Source organism: Phasianus colchicus, chromosome 16 (assembly GCF_987193195.1).
Source record: "Phasianus colchicus chromosome 16, bPhaCol1.hap1.1, whole genome shotgun sequence".
Classification (NCBI taxonomy): Eukaryota; Metazoa; Chordata; class Aves; order Galliformes; family Phasianidae; genus Phasianus; species Phasianus colchicus.
The window spans coordinates 2,006,429-2,023,565 of NC_143451.1; the positions used below are offsets into that span (position 1 = coordinate 2,006,429).

At 41.5% G+C, this 17,137-nt stretch overlaps 2 protein-coding genes across 2 annotated transcripts in view; one reads left to right on the forward strand and one right to left on the reverse strand.

Annotated features, from left to right (window-relative positions):
* The window catches only part of LOC116230334 (protein disulfide-isomerase-like protein of the testis), a 24,417-nt gene extending 17,708 nt beyond the window's left edge, over positions 1-6,709 (reverse strand). The window contains exon 1 of the mRNA XM_090151787.1: positions 6,694-6,709. Within this exon, the coding sequence (XP_090007913.1) occupies positions 6,694-6,709 (16 nt within the window). The remainder of the gene's footprint in view (positions 1-6,693) is intronic.
* LOC116230333 (acyl-coenzyme A synthetase ACSM3, mitochondrial-like) overlaps positions 3,442-17,137 on the forward strand; it is a 16,500-nt gene continuing 2,804 nt past the window's right edge. The window contains exons 1-10 of the mRNA XM_031595442.2: positions 3,442-3,741; positions 9,489-9,754; positions 10,001-10,211; positions 11,222-11,429; positions 12,294-12,437; positions 13,481-13,637; positions 14,669-14,748; positions 15,643-15,766; positions 16,415-16,495; positions 16,818-16,919. Coding sequence (XP_031451302.2) covers positions 9,554-9,754; positions 10,001-10,211; positions 11,222-11,429; positions 12,294-12,437; positions 13,481-13,637; positions 14,669-14,748; positions 15,643-15,766; positions 16,415-16,495; positions 16,818-16,919 — 1,308 coding nt within the window. The 5' untranslated portion in view covers positions 3,442-3,741; positions 9,489-9,553. The remainder of the gene's footprint in view (positions 3,742-9,488; positions 9,755-10,000; positions 10,212-11,221; positions 11,430-12,293; positions 12,438-13,480; positions 13,638-14,668; positions 14,749-15,642; positions 15,767-16,414; positions 16,496-16,817; positions 16,920-17,137) is intronic.

The following is a 17,137-nucleotide window of genomic DNA, read 5'->3' on the forward strand; positions in this document are numbered from 1 at the left end:
GCCTGGTCTGCTGGTTGGTGACCTGCACACAGCAGGGGGTTGGAACTGGATGAGCATTGTGGGCCTTTGCAACCCAGGCCATTCTAGGATTCAGTGATTCAATTTCAATATAGCAATTTTGGTTTTCCCTAATAATGTAAGGTTGCACAGATCTTTTACCAATTGGGAATCTGGAAGATCAGAAGCTTGATGCATGTGAAGTGGAACTCTGTCAAGAAGGGGCAAAATAAATTGTTGGTATATTCCAGACAGAGAAGCTGAAGATGCCTGGAGGCTTCCCAGGTATGCAGGTATCAATAAGCAATATGGGCATTACATAAATATGTAGATTGTCTGGGGGATTTTAAGATCCATTTTTCTGTGAAATATTTCAACTTCAAAGATGTATTTTGTTTAAAGAATGATCTCTTATCACCAAATGACCTGAACCCACTCTCACACAGCCATGGCTATTCTGTGAAATGTGCCTGCAGGACACTTATTTGCAGGGGAGGGTCCATAGCACCATTTCTGCAGCAAGTTTACCCAGACAGCAAGTGCTGAAGAACAGCATCTCATTTTTTTCTGATGACTACAGTTTCCTTTATTTTAAGAACTGCTATAAGAAAGCCTTCCTCTAAAAAGGTCAGAAGGAACAGATGTTATATATACCCTCATTCCCCAAAGGAAAGGTGCTGAGTGGGGGAGGTTTGTCATATTTTCCACTTTTATAACTCAAGCCACCAGCACTCTTGTTCTGTGCAAGAAATGAGGAACCAGACCTGCAGCATTGCTGCTTAAGGATTAAGAACAGGACCTCATCACAGAGCATCTCTGTCCTAGAGAGAATGCCAGAGTATGTTTTACCCAAAGCCTCACCAAATGGATATGTTATAAGTGGGAAGAACACCAGAAATTTTGTATTTTGAACACATGGATGACCTGAGAAAGCAACTACTTCGCTTCATGGTGTCATGTAGCCAGCTACTTGATATATTGCAGTGTGGGCAGAGATACTTTTTGCTGATATATACACCTCTTTCATGACCCTAAAGCTTCCTTTAAGTGACAATACATGGAAGTATGATGAGTTCCTCTTTCCTTTAGCTAATTGCTGATGGCCTCCAGTTTCATTGGCAGTCTATACTGATGTCTGGGAATTGCTGCAGACACTGTGAATGTAGCTGTTGTCATGCTAAATACTGATTTCTTAGCTGTTAGTTCCTGACACGGTCAGAAAGTCACTTCAGGACTCCTACTTTTCCTCTTTCCTGTGTAGTCTGCTTTTACAGTTTTCACTAAAGATATATAATTTTCTGTGTAGAAGAATGGTTTCCTGTTTAACATATTAGACTGGAAGTGAGAAAAGCAAGGTATTGATCTTGCTGCAAATGCACGTTTTCTTATGTGACCTTGAAAGTGTTCCCATTCTATTCTACTGTGCAAAATACAGCCCATTATCTCCTGTGTTGACTTCTGTACTTTGAATCTGAGCTAATTTAATGTTTGCAGTTTGCAGTTCAGTTGAGGTCTCCTGCTATGCAAACACTGAAGATTATTCAAGAGTTTGGATCCTTCTACAGAATGTTCAGTTAAAAAAAAGCATGTATAAGGACATCTAGATAAGGGATTGATGCTAATCAATAGGACTGCATCGAGCAACTAGAATATCATCTAGTGATTCCAGTGATGCTTGTACCTGCCTGGACATGCACTTTCAGCATCGAGCTCCCTTTTAAGAGCATATTTTACAAATAAATCAATAAATCTATTTCAGATAGTGTACTCTTAAGGACTGATACAGATTTCCAACAAAGCCTACATGAGCGAGGCACCCACATCCCACTCTCCTCATGCTGCATTAGGTTCCTGTATGGAGCTTAGTTATCAGATATACATGTTTGGGGGTGTTTTTGAACTGTTCCCATTTTCTATGTAGCGGGCAGATTTCTGCATTGCTGGAAGCAGCTCCTAGCACACTAGTGAGTGTGCTTTGGATGTTGGCTTTACGAGTGAGTTGACACACTGATTTAAAATCAGTCGTGCTCCCTTCACTGCAAGGAAATCTCCTCATATATGCACAGTAAGCAGTTTCCCATTTGTTTCAGGAACGTCACCTTCTGCTTTAATGCCCTCGGAAGGTGGTGAATGTCTTTGTCACCCTATCTTGCCTATTAAATGTCATTAGCCCAGCACCGATTGTCAGTCACAGGCTGCAGGAATCCTACGGCTGATCTCATGGCTCACTGCATGCACAGATCTGCTAGAAAAGGTAAATGTTTCTTCTATTTATTTTTTTTTTAATAGGTGGAAATATGCTTGGAGAGCCAAGTAGCAGTGCGATGCACAAATGCACCACTTGTGTGTTTGTCCATGGGTTATAAAAAGACAATGAAAATGTTACCACAAACAAGACAAATAAGACAGGAAAACTAGTGACAACTGCTGCACAGAGGGACCCTGACAGGCTTTAGAAATAAGCCCATGTGGACTTCATGAAGCTAAGGCTAAGTGCAGGGTCCTGCGCAGGGTCAAAGCAATCCTTACTGTTGTCAGCGTCTGGAAGAAGAATTGCCTGAGAGCAACTCTGCAGAGAACTTGGAGATGAAAAATGGGATTCAAACCAGCAATGTGCTTTTGCAGCCCAGAAAGCCAATTGTAGCCAGGGTTGTACCAAAAGTGTGACAGCAGATGGTGATACTTCCTGTTCTGCTCCACTTCTGTGAGATCCCACCTGGAGTCCTGCATTCAGCACTGCGGTCTCCAGCGTCAGAAAGACATGGAGATGTTAGAGAAGGACAGCCATGAAAATCATTGGAGGGCTGGAATGCCTCTCACATGGAGAAACACTGGGAGATTTTAGCCTGGAGAAGTCTGTGGGGACTAAGTTAATAGATGACTGAAAATGGTCACGGTTGGTGGCTGTTTGCAGTAGTACTTGGAGTGTTTGTGTTTATAAGTGGACACATTTCATCCTCCCTGTGGTGCTTAATTGTCGTTGAAGTGCTTGGGATTTTTTGTTAATTATCTTGTTTTTGAGGATAAAACTTGAAAGCAACAATATCCTGCGATGCACTTCGCCACAGGGGTTTATATTCAGTTAACACAAAGGGTAAATAACAAAACTCTCCCATGCAGGCAACACTCATGTAAGATCTAGCATCTCTTGGTGGCAGGTGCACTATGTTCTCTATGCTAGCATGCATCTGAGTGACACTCAGGTCAGTTTAACACTAATGGCAATGCTGCAGACTGCAGCAGAATGAGGACCCATTCATGTGAACTTTGAAACTGAGTGTTCCAAGCACAATCAGGACACACAATTCAGATAAGAGAACGGGCACAATGCCACGTGCTGCTTGTGCTGTTTTCAGACATTGTTCACTGTTTTTTCACCAAAAAAAAAACAAACTGAAACTGGACTCTCTGTTCTTCTGCCCTCCCCCACCTCCTTTGTGCTGCCCCTTCAGTTACTTTCTCATTGCAGAAAGCACTCGGGATGAAGGCAGAAGAATGTTGGATTTCTGGATCATTACTTTGTTTCCATAATGGGAATTTGCCCAGTGTACTTCGCTCGGCTCATTAGGGTACTGACACTGCACGGCAGAAAATCAGCAGATGTTTTTATATTAAATCTTGCCTGAAGGAAGACAGAGCTGTGACACAGTGAGGGTGGAACTGCAGGCGGCACCAGGAGGACCTGGGAGTCACTGGGCAGAAGATGTCAAAGCAGGTCTTTCTTCACTGAATATTCTGCCACTGGTAAGTAGATACTGTTATACAGCAGGCAAAGGGTTGAGGTTTTCTCAAAACAGATGTAAGGCAATCCTAGAGCATTAAATCCCAATGTGCAGCTTACGCTTTTCCCCCTCTTGGTCATGTCCACTTTCTGGGTGTATGGGATTCCTTTGCATTCTCTCACTGCATTGCCATGATTGATAAAGGGTTGAGAAGAAGAATCTCAGGTCTTGCATTCGTTCTGGGTTTCTATTCCCTATGTGGGAATATTGCTCTGTCTCTCATTATCTCAATTCCCAGAGTAGTTCCACGTTCACATAGTTTACTTAGCCTATTTTAAGGAGTAGGGCACAAAAAATTATTTATGGGCTCTCTGTGCATGTCTGATCTTTATCCTTTTCATTCCAAGGCAAAGCAAATTCTAGCGAATGAACCAGATGTGAACCAGAGTAGGCTCATGTTTCCCACATCCTGGGCCAGTGCTGCAGGGCAGGATGCATTTTCACTGTCTGAAAGGCTAGTTAGTACCATCATCTCCAAAGGGACCTACTGAGACTGAGGCTGAAGACTTCCAGGTAATGTGTCTTGGCTGAGGAACTCAGTCTGAATGATTTTATAAGTCTCTGTAGATGTCATTCTGATTTGTAGGAAGAAAGGAAGTCCATGAGTTTTCAGTCAGCCCTTCACATTGGTGCAGTGACCTTGAATCCAAACCAGAACGCAGTGAGGCTCACTGGTCAAGATGTGGTGGGGAGCAGTGCTTCCTCTCTGATGTTATCTAAAGATGCAGACTGCAAGGACATGGTGTGTTCGTCCTCTGCTTCTGAAGAAATCCATCTGTGAGAGTGGTGGAGTATCAGATGGAGGGACAAGACTTCTCTGAAGTAGGATCAGGAGATCCTTATTTTAGGTCTCCTACATGCTGTGAGTGCCCAGGTCTCTGAGCTGCTATATTCTGAACAATTCTTTATTCATCTCTCATTTTTCATGGAATTTTTCACGTCTTCTTCCCATTTGGTATTCTGTTGAAATCCTGAATTGTGTTGCAGAAAGTAGGTGATGATCAGCTCTGCCAGCACAAGAAGGCTTGGCTACAAACTCCTCCCAGTCTGGATGTTTAGGTTCAGTGCTTTGAATCAGCTCTCAAAAAAGGTTGAGAGTAGTGCTTGAATAGGGTTTTTCTGATGCAGTATTTTTTTCACCCAAGTATCACATCTTCAGAGGGAACCAAAGCAATTCACAATTGCAGGGTGAATTTGAGAAGTAGCTTGAGATCCCCAACAAATAACAAAAACACATATATATTCCTGCTAAAATTCAACATTTCAAACATGTTATTTAAATGTTTAATTTTTAAAATAAATTTCTAAAGTAATTTCTCTCAAAGTTTAAGGAGTATGTTAGGTTCTGTAACAGTTTGAGGATTAATGAAATGCTTAGTATGACCCAAATTTACTTTTACTTTCATTAATTCATCACATCTGCTTCTGCAAAGTTAGGATATTGCTTTAACTTAAAATAGCTATTGCAGATTCAGGATAGATTTGGGATTTGCATCTTGTGCTTAATGCCTACCTGCCTTCAGAGCAGAGCTGGGCTGCAAAGTGTGTAATTTAAGGCTGAGCTCAGTGAGTGCAGCACAACTGATAGCAGGGTAAAGAAATGTCAGGCTCAGGGAACAGAGACAAAGCTTTTGTTGTTTTACACAGATTGAAAAGTCCATTGTCCATAATCATTAGACACTCCCATAGTAAGCTTATCAGAAGAAAGTTCCTATCTTAAATAGTATCTTCCCCCGCTTGTTTGGTTGAACTGCCTCTACTTGGTGATTTACAGCATTTTTATTTATACTGCAGTCTCTCATAGGACTCCTTTATCTCTGCTGTAACTCCTCTCTCTGCACCAATCATAGTGCATGGTTTTTAATATGAAATACGCTGTGTCTCCACGCGTTATTTCCATCCTGCTGCAGACTGAATGATCATTTCTGGTCCAGCAAAGCACTAAGCACAAGGTATGCAGGCATGGAATCGTAAGCACATCTGTTAAAATTCAACATGAATGTCAGTGATGAACTGGAGAAGTGGGATGAGCACTGCTCCCTGGGACAGGCCTCGCTGAGAGGCTGTATGAAGCAAGCTAGCAAAACATGTTGGAAAGACCAGTGCTATCCATCGGGCTTCTGCAGCCCCACTATGAATGATTTTTGCTGCATAGCCCTTTTTAAGTCCTGCACCTCATTGTGGCCACTGGCAATGAAACTGAGAAGGACCTTTTGAACATGAAATGGCATCCTCAGGTTTGCAGGCATGAGTTGTAACACACAGCACCTTGAAGGAGTTTTGCTCTGGAGGTAAGAATTTGTGCTACCAGCAAGCTGTTCAAAAAACCTCCCCATGTGGAGGGGGAAGTTATGCAGTGTCTGAGCTTTTAGGTGGGCGCAATCACAGGACTGTTCTTTGGCTTTTGCTTTTGTGATTTACTTCTTGTAATGCCAGATCTCCTAACTCACAAAATTAGTTGCTCCCCGTGAGGAATGAGCAGGAACGTAATAGAAAAAGCACAAGCCTGCCTCCACCTAATCAAGTGCTGATTTCAGGTAGTCTTGCAACCTGTATCATGCAGTTACAGACATTAAATAATGTACTGAGCCATTCCCTGTAGCCCAAACGCTTACATCTGGCATAAATCTCGTACATGAAAATGTAAGAGAGAGGAAAGCCCTCTCTGATTTCTGAACATAGCTTCACCCATCATTGCTATGAAACACACTTGCAAGATTAGGCTGTGGAAGCAGAGAATGCAAAGTCAGAGCTGCACACATGTAAACCTATCTTAGTATCAGTTTTATGGAGCAGGCCAGTGCTCAAAAACTCCAAAAAGGAATCAGTGATTGTAGTTGTTGTCAGAAATAGAGACATGGTGGGCATGAAAGAAGGGCTGTCAGAGGACAAAGCAACAGTAGAACAGGCATACCTTCGTGCTCCAGCATCAGCCGTGCTCTGCAGAGCTGCCAGGGTAAGACACAGACAAAGCAGATACTCACAGAACTCCACCAGCAGGTACTTCGTTTCCATCAGTGCTCTGTCAAAGTTGCTCTTTTTCAGCAAGAGTACGCTGTTCTCCTTTCTTATTTTAGGGAGTTTGGCTTTCTTTAGCTTTCTTTCATTTGGGCTTATGCTCTGTACAGCCAGGAAACCTGAGAGAAATAACAGTGGCAGAAAGAAGAACTGATGTGTCTTCATCTTGCCCTGCCTTTATTGGGTGACCAAAAAGAAAGGAGAAAAGCAGCACTAAGCAGTGCTATTTGCTGCTCAGATGGCTGCTGTTTTATCAGCCAAACTTAGAGGCTGATAAGGCTGTTAAATTTACCACCAGTGGAGCCAAATGCACCTTTCCACTGGAAGGTTAACCTAATTACCTCCCCATCTCGAGCAGTGTTTGGAAAAACAATTTCTGTGGAGATAATAGGTATACAGTTGCTGTAAGTAGTAAGAACACTGGAGAGAAGGTGGGAGAGCACAGGAGGGGAAACATGCCCACAGAAGCATAGGTCAGTTTGACAGCATGCTCTGTGTCCCTAACCCAGCACAGGGCTACAGAGAGCACAGTAAGTGAGGTAACTAGAATCATAGGATCATAGAATCATAGAACTTTAGAATGGCTTTGCTTGGAAGGGACCTCAGAGATCATCAATTCCCTGCCGTGGGCAGGGTTGCCAAGCTATTGATCAAGTGCTAAATCAGATTGCTCAGAGCCCCATCCAACCTGACCTTGAACAACTCCAGGAATGGAGCATCCACAGCCCCTCTGGGCAAGCACCTAGGAAAAGTAGATGATAGCTGTTCCTCTGGTTAATACCTGTTTGTCTGTTGTGCTTGCAAAGCTACATCCTGGAGATTGATTCAGGGTAAGCTCTCTGATGAAGTACCATGTTGTAGCTCAAGAAAGATACCTACTTTGTACTTAACCTAACCAGAGCATTTTGCTGTTGATTCTCAGCTACAGAATGATTTCATGTGATGTGAACAGCTTGTGACCCAAATTTGCTAGCCAGTGTCTGTACAGCAACTGAAGGCTCCAAATGTTTCCTTTTAACCTTCGGATAGCTTTCAAATGTGAACTCTGAAACCAAAATATTTGCCAGTCTCTCATGGTAGTAGGAACACTTATGATCCTTAAACCACGTTGAAAGTTGTAGCCTAAAGTGTACACCCAAAGGTGCAGTGTCTCTAGAGGTCTGATCAGAAAGCAAGGACAGAGATGACCTGAGGATGGATCTGTCCAGTTCTGAAGAAACTAACAGTTCAAGAAATGTTTCTCTTGAAGAGATAATTGTGTAGCTTCACTCTTTCATGCTCTTAAGCTAAAGGATGAAAAATGTACTATTAGGAGGGTACTTCTCAAAAGTGGTTGGTGATCTTCATTGTGGTTGATGTGCTAGTCTCCACTTTTTGGGGTTGACAGATTGCTTCAGTTTGGGTTGTTTTCATACCTGGTGTGAGGAAGGCTTGGTTTCAAGTGAACTCTTCCTTGTAAATCTCAAAGGTTTTGGGTGGTAATGCACCTTGAGACGTGTCTGATTAGCACTTGTTCAGGGTGACTAATGAAATCAGAGAGCTGTATGCTCAGGCTGCTTTCAAGATAAGATCACACGTAAATACAGACACAGCAATCAGGTTCTAAAGGGAAGGAAGAAAAAAAGCAGGAAGATAAGAGTCTCCTGTTTGACTTTGTGGTTGTTTTCTCTTCAGTAACAGAGAAAACATCTGTTATTCATCTCTTTTCCAAAGCTGTCTTCCAAGTAATATCCTAGGAGGGTAAAAACCATCTTTCAGAATAACAGGGGAAAAGGAACAAGACCTATTTGATCTGAACATATCCTGTTGTAAGCTACCCGAGCCTGAGTCTCCCAGAGCACAGGTGGGATGACAAAGACATCTGATCATAGAACTGTTTTTTCCCTCTGTGCCACTGAAACAAACAGCAATCAGATCAAACCCCTTCTGAAAATCTTCTACAAGGGAATAAGCACAAATTTGAAAAGGGCTTCTAATCTCCAGGAGGAAAACTGGATTAAGAGGAGAATGATATGAAACTCAGTCCTTCCAGGACACAGGGAAAGGTTCCCTTAGATTTAACGAGGTCACTAGATCCCTAGAGACTTGATTAAACTCATAACTGTAATCCGATGGTTCTGCATCTATGAGTAAAGATCCAATTTTTTTTACTTCCCAAGCTGGGCTGTAAATGACTGCATGTGCCTGTATGTTGTGTAGGACAGAAGTGATGGAATTTTCTTCATATGTTTTACAGCGTGTAAAACGTGACGCACCTTCAGATAAAGGGAAAAACAAATGGAAGATTTTGGAATTCCATATTTGCCTGCACACTGTTTATTTTGAGTTTATTCCATGCCCCCAGCAAAATCAGAACTCGCGAGGAAGGAGATTCAGTTTTATAGGTGAATTATTTGGTGTGGAGAATCGCCACCTAGTGTGCATGTAAGACATAACATAATTACATAGAGTCCTGAACCATAGAATCGTATCATAGGTATCATAGATGATATCAATCTAGTATACAAAGTGTCCTGAGCTCAACACATTTCCTAACTTCTAGCAGTAGACCATTTCATTCTGTGGCCAAAGTATAAAACTCAGAAGAGTCAAGAGATATGGGATTCATTCATGAGCTGAAAAATTAGAGAACAAAGATGGAAAAAAAATCAAATACCTGGCTGCTTCTAAAGACAGTTTCTCTCATTGCAGATGTCTGATCCCTGTAAGTGTTCATCTGGATTTTTTTCGCACTGCCTGATAAATCTTTGTTTATCATGAGGACATTTATGATCTCCTGGATTCCTCAGTGCCTGCAGATTCTGAGGTCGCCTTCCAGACTTTTCCATGGATGTAACAGGCTTCGTACATCCCAGATTATTTCATATTATGACTCCGTAAACCGGTGTGAAAAGGAACTGCCCAAATACTTCAACTTTGCAAGTGATGTCTTGGATGAATGGTTGCAACTGGAAAAGGTGGTGATTTTCTTCTACTTTATAGACAATGAAACAAATATCAGACAATAAAAAACAATTTTCATGATGGATGCTGGATAATAGCAGCTGGAAATTACAACACAGTATTTTCTTCTCTTTGTCAGAAATGTGGGCATCACTCCAAGGGACCAATTACCCATTTGTGTAGTCTGGAGTTAGTTTTGATTGAAACTAACCTTTTAAGGTTTGTCATCTTATTTAATATGCTCTATTGCTATGTTCTAGGATGGAAGGCGACCAGCAAATCCAGCTTTTTGGTGGGTAAATGATGAAGGGGAGGAGGTGAAGTGGAGCTTTGAAGAGCTGGGATTTCTGTCCAGGAAAACAGCTAACATACTTTCTGAGGCATGTGGTTTGCAGAGAGGAGACAGAGTTCTGGCAGTTCTGCCTCGCGTCCCTGAATGGTGGCTACTGAGTATAGCCTGCATCCGGGCAGGTGAGTTGTCTTATCTTTTAGACATAGAAAGAATACAGAAAATAAATAGATGTGAAACATTCCTCTGTCAATCTGAAAAAAAAAAAAAAAGAAAGAAAGAAAGAAAGAAAGAAAAAGGGGAGGCGAGGGGAAAGGAGAAAAGTAAGCAGGAATTAGCTGTTCTTTTCGGTACAATTCTCCTTTTATATAGAAGGAGAGATGGCAGTACCCACACAAGAACCTAGATGCTGACAGACTTTGTTCAATTAAATGCCATCCTTAGTTGAAGCCAGTGGAGGCCGAATAGTTGCAATCTGAGGCCAGATTTGACCAGACATATTATCAGTATGGACAGTTCTAATGCAGTAACAGGACAATAATAGTTAATAATTCAGTACAGTACTTTTCTGCTCTGCTGTTATTTCCACAGATTCTTCAGAAGAATTTGACCCATCACCTTTTCAGTCTGCAAAACATCTGTGATAGAATAATTCAGCATCAACAGGGACACATACAAGCATTTTTGTATTGTTTGCTCTGTTGCAGACTGCACATGATACTGAGGCTCAGGGAACCCAGTTCTTTTGTATCCAAGTTTTTTTTTCTGTATTATGTATTATGTAGCTCAGTTCTTCAGTTTCCCAACTGAAAAATTTGGTAGACACCTTTGAAGGTGCAACAAAACTGAAATCAATCATGTATGTTCAGACTCTTGAAATTCTTGGGAAAAGGATGTATAGAAATCCAGGAAATTCTTTTTTTTTTCCCTCTGAAACTGTGATACCAATCACATTCTGCCCATTATCCAAAATCACATTTGTTTATGCTACAAAATTAATCCAAGCTAGACAGAGATGTTGACTGAGCGATGTGCGTGAGCCACCTGTATTCAATCTATTGAGTTCTGTATCACATTGGAGGTATTAATTCCTTATTAAAATGAACAATGTCTATATTCCACACTATCATGTTGTACAAACATCATAAAGACAACTGGACCATTTTCCAAATTCTTTGTTGTTTTTTTCCAGGAATTGTCTTTATTCCAGGAACATCCCAGTTAACAGCCAAAGATATTTTATACCGACTCCAGGCTTCAAAGGCCAAGTGCATCATTACCAGTGATACCCTGGCACCTGCAGTGGAATCTATCTTGCCTGAATGCCAGTTTCTGAAAGCCAAACTAATTGTAGCCAAAGGGAACAGAGATGGGTGGCTCAACCTCAAAGAACTCTTTGCGTGAGTATCCAGTTGTCTCAGCATCATCTCTGTGAAATAAAGGAAACTGTGTCAGTCAGGTGATATTGCTGAGTTTTGAGATTCCAAAATACAGATGAGTTATGTTTTTCCAACCCTCTGCCAACTCACTGTTATCACTACATTAAGTACATATCCCTCCAGATACCTCTTGGGAGCTGGAATCAGATCTTGGAGCTGCTCCTTACTTAGCACCTTGGAAGCAGAGACCTTTTTAGAAGCTGACAACTGTGATCACAACATAAGAGCACAGAGTACTAATCTTGATGCCATGCTGTGCTTGTCTCCTAGATCCCAGCCTAATGGCTCTCGAATTCTGCGATAATACAACTGTTGCCAATTCTTGTTGCCCAGCTGACATGGCATCAGTTATTTCTTCCCTTGAATATCTTGATAGCTCAGACAGCCTGGATAGTTCATCAGCACCTTGAACTTCAGTACTATAATGTGTGTCTAAGAGCACCTTATCTGGCATCATAGAATGAATATGACTTCCACTGACTTCGAAGTGGGAGATGGTATGTGTTGAGGCAGAAGCTCATGTTCCACAAAACCTGATGTTCCACTAAAAGCACTTTCAGAGACACTGAAATAAAGCTGCAGGCAGTCACTGGAATAGGCTCTAGGTTTTCACATTGTGAAAATTATCATGTATGGAACACAAATGTGATTATCAAAATCTGCTCTCTAACTCTTATGTGTACAGTCTGATGCAACTGTTTATATTGTGAGATCATATGTTTTAGTGCCAACTGCTTTCCTATTTAACTGCTAAATCTTAAAAAATAAAGTTTCCTTTGTGGAAAATGTAGGTGTAGTAACCATCATACACTGTTTCTTCTGAAGGGTGACGTCTGCTGACCACAAATGCGTTAAGACAAGAAATGAAGACCCAATGCTCATCTATTTTACCAGTGGGAGTACAGGCTCTCCAAAAATGGTAGTGCAGTCCCACAGCAGTTATGGCATCGGATTTGCAACCAGTAGCAGGTATTGTTCCTGGATGCTCCCAGTGTCTTGATTAAGTGACATAGTCACAGAATGACAGGGGTTGGAAGGGACTTCTGGAGATCACCCACTTCAACACTTTCTGCTAAAGCAGTTCCCTACAGCAGGTTGCACAGGAAAGCACCCAGTTGGGTTTTGAATATCTCCAGAGAAGGAGACTCCATCACCTCTTCAGGCAGCTGGTTCCAGGGCTCTGTCACCCTCATAATAAAGAATTATTATTTTTTAAAATGTAACACTAAAAACTGCAATAAATGTAGGTGTTACATCCGTGTAGGATCTTGCTTCTTCCTCCTCTTTCTTCTCACAGGGTGAAACAGTGGTTATTAAAAGTTTTTTGTAGACTCAGTTGAAAATATCAGCCACGGTATTTAATCACTCACAGGATTGCAGAGTAGCAGTCAGGATATCCTTGTAATAAACCAAATAAAGTTGAGTTCTTCAGTATTATGTAAGCCTCCCTTGAGAACCAAAACCCTTTTATCATAGCATCTGAAAAGTCGCGGTTCATTCGGAATCTAGTTTGATGCTTATTTACCTCCACTGAACATCATTCTCATTTGTACTTACCATGAAGGGAGAAGTTCTGTGAAAAATAAAAGATAAATATCCTTAGGCATTCTCTGTTGAAAGGTGGTAGTGTGGAGTCAACAGAACTAACGTGGTTATTTTCCTAGAGAAGTAACCTGTGTTTTGGCTGATGTCTCTAATCCACAGGGTGAGAAAAGGCTACTCCAAATGACCAGTTTTTGGTTTGAATCCAATTGCACAACTCTTTCCAAGGCTGTTTTGGGCTGTTCAGGAGTAAAACAGACACTGGAAATGTTAAGCAGGAGGAAATGAATGGAAACAAGAGAATGTATCAAATCTTAAATTCCTACAAACTTTCTAAAGAGCCCTAATTGCTGAAACTGTATTTTCTAATGGAAGCCTCCTGTCCTTTCCTTTAATTGTGCTGTGACTTGGGCCTAAGTCAAATCTTTCATGCTGTGTGAACCATTTATTTTTCCCCTCTGCTTTATCAGGTACTGGATGAACTTGACTCCCTCAGATATAATGTGGAATACCTCTGATACTGGCTGGGTAAAGGCAGCTTGGAGCAGCATTTTTGCACCATGGATCAGTGGATCTTGTGTTTTTGTTCACAATATGCCACAGTTTAAACCAACAATCATTGCAGAAGTAAGCATAACATTTCATGCTGTGAGCTTTATTTCCAGCTGGCATAAATGAAACAAACAAACTGGATTCCAGAGCATACCTACACAGTGTTCTTCGGCAGCAGGCATGGTACTTCCCCCATCCCAGAAGTTATCCCTCCTTATGGTGCACAGTAAAAAAGAGGAGCAAGTGTTTTCCCTCCTGATTAGGCTTTAGGGTGGAAGAAATGTGGTGAAAGATGCAGGACAGAATTAACTCAAGATCACTGCTGTTCTGTCCCATGTTTGGCCTAAAGTGAAGTTTGAATGTGGACTTTTGGGCACTTTGGGAGGAGGGTGGGCATTGGTCAGTAATCAGAGTAGAGTATGGGTCTGAACTGGGTTTGTGCTATTCAGAACTTTCTCCCCAACATCAGCCTCTTGTAGGAGAGGAGATCCAGACTGCCCCAAGAATAAACTTGGAAGAGCTGTATCTCAGTTCGCTACTGTCACTTAACTCTGGGGCTAGGACAGTCACCCTGGGAAACAGAAAATGTTCTTACATGGAACTACTAGATGCTCTCGGGGGTCATTCATTTACGAATGATTTTTGTTGGACAGAAAGCATTGTATTTTTTCTCCAACACTGGCACTGACTGATACGACCACTCTATGCTCAGAATATTTCATTCATTCATAATTTGTTCCATGTTAAACATATCACATGTTTATGGGTTTCATTTTGCAAACATTTTAGCACAGAAGTCATAGAATCATGGAATCATCAAGGTTGGAAAAAACCTTCAAGATCATCTCCAACCATCCACCTACCACCGATATTTCCCACTAAAGCATGTCCCTGAGTACCACATCTCCATCTCCAGGGACAGTGACTCCAACACCTCCTTGGGCAGCCCATTCCAGCACCTGACCACTCTTTTGGAGATGAAATTTTTCTTAATATCCAACTTGAGGCCATTCTCTCTAGTCACGTTAATCTCATGATATCTACTAGGTCAGAGCCACCATTACCTTTTCTGTTCAATAAAATCACCTCCTTTTTTTTTTTTCTAGACTCTCTCAAGATACCCTATCACTGTTTTCTGCACTGCCCCCACTGCCTACTGCATGCTTGTCCAACATGATGTGAGCAGGTACTGCACATCTGTGTGTTGCAGGGGTAGCAGGGATATAATGCTGTGACAGCATTGGCTGTTTAGTTACTTATGCTAGGGTGTTTTTTCTATCAGTTAAAGGAAAGCTAACTAAAGGAAGGCCTTGCTCTCAGCCAAAAAAGGAGAATAAGTATTCACACCTTGATCCATTTGGGCTTCAGGAATGGAATCTCTGAAAAAAGAGCACATAGGAAATTAGATTAAAATTATTAGATATAAATTAGGTATATTTTTTTAAGGTGTCACTTCCTCCAAACTTATGGCTCACAGTTAAATTTAAGTTAAGGAGGATTTCAGACAGCACTGGATCAAGGAGCTACGGGAGTACAATGAAGTCATTGCTGTATCCTTGAGAAGGACGTAAACATTTAGAAGACTTTGACATGCTGATAGTTATTTGGCAGCTGTTCCCACTGGCCTGTTACACTGTAAAATATTTAAGCTTATGAGTAGTCAATGTGGTTTGTAAGGAGATTTCATACCATTACTCATGTACTCCTTGTCTTATTTTGCCAGGACACAGTCACCTCATTCAGCTTTCCAAGAACACCTGACGTGCTTGTTCAGATAATTCCTTTTTTGTTCTTCTCCCAAGGAAATGCCTTTATTTACTCTTCTTCCAAGAAAATTTGCAAACACTTTTTTTTGTCCTTACCCAGCTCCTACTGACACAGAGATGAATCCCCTCGGTGGTAACATGAGCAATCTAGGAGTCCAATCAAGGATAGTGTGACAGAAGTATTGTAGTCTTTTCCAAACTAGCTTGTGAAGTTTTAGGCATACTTCCTTTGAAAGTTGAGGCCCATTCCCCAGGTAAGATCATTCAACAGCTATTTTCAAAAATTAAGAACTCTTTTATTTGCTATTCTTAAGCTACAAATTCCTGACTCTGAAACATTGTCTATCTGGAGGAGAACCGCTCAATCCCGAAGTGATGGAGAAGTGGAAAATCCAAACGGGACTGGATATCTATGAAGGCTATGGCCAGACTGAAACAGTATGTTTGTATTAATTTCTGCAGTATGCCATCCCAAAGGTAACAACACTCAAGGCACAGTGTGCTTTGATTAATCAGTGGAAAGATGAGAATCGCTTAAATGAACTTCTTAAAAAGAAACTCCCTGCAAAATAACTCGTAGTAAATCCGTTCATCATCTTTGCTTCAAAAGGGAAAATAACAATTAATTTGCTCTGAATATGAGTTTGGCCCATCTGAGCTTCTGATGGAAAGTATTAAATCAGTTCACATCCCTGATGACTCTGTAAGCGAACATAACAGAGCTATTAAGAATCAGATTTCAGGCATTCTCTCTACTTACCCTTGAGATGGTCCCAAATTAATTGTCCCATTATTGAAATAAGATATGCGATGTCTCTGCTGTTTTGTCTCTGCTGGATTGCAAATTCAAGTGTTTACAAAAGAATCTGCTGGCTCGGTCTGAGCAAAAATAATCTCATTCCACACAGCTGACCCTTCCCTGATGTGATGGAGAACCATGGTGCTTTGGACCTGATTCAGTCCTGGTCATGACAAAGTCATGAAGAGGTGTCACGCCTAACGCAAGGCCATAATAAAATCTACAAAATGCTGCAGAAATATAAATACATATACATGTATATGTATGTTTATTTATCTGTTATGCAGGTAACAATATGTGCCAATATGAAAGGAATGAAAATTAAACCCGGCTCTTTGGGAAAAGCTGTTCCACCTTACGACGTGCAGGTATGTTGATACACTGCGTCTGAGCTCAGCTGTGGTTGTGGGCACACCATTAGAATGCTGACTGCCCCTGTGTGTCGTTCACTTGTTGCATCACAGATATTTCAATAAGTTAATCAGAGCTGTAATGACACATCCCTTTGGGCACTGGTAGTTGGGCAGTGGAATGGATCCCCCAGGGCAGTGGTCATGGCCCCAGGATGCCTGAGTTCAAGAAGCATTTGGACAACACTCTCAAGCTTTGTGAGCCAAGAGTTGGACTTGATGATCCTTGGAGGTCTCCTACAACTCAGGGTATTTTGTGATTCTATTATTCTTCCTGTAGATCATAGATGACCATGGGGCTGTTCTGCCTAAAGGAGAAGAAGGCAACATTGCTATCCAAGTTCAACCTTCACGACCTTTCTGCATGTTCTCTGAGTACTTGGTAAGTTCGAGTTGTTCTGCCTGCCTGTGCCTGCTGAGAAGCTCAAGAGAGACCCAGGGCAAAGTTACCGAGGAACAGAATTTCATCAGAATCTTCACAGGGCTTCTCTATGTGGCTTAAGAGCTTTGAGCCTGATCAGTACATCTGATCAAGAACAGCCTGGCAGAGTATAACTGCAAGCTGCAGCATGAAGCAGAAGTAGCTTGTTCCACACCTGT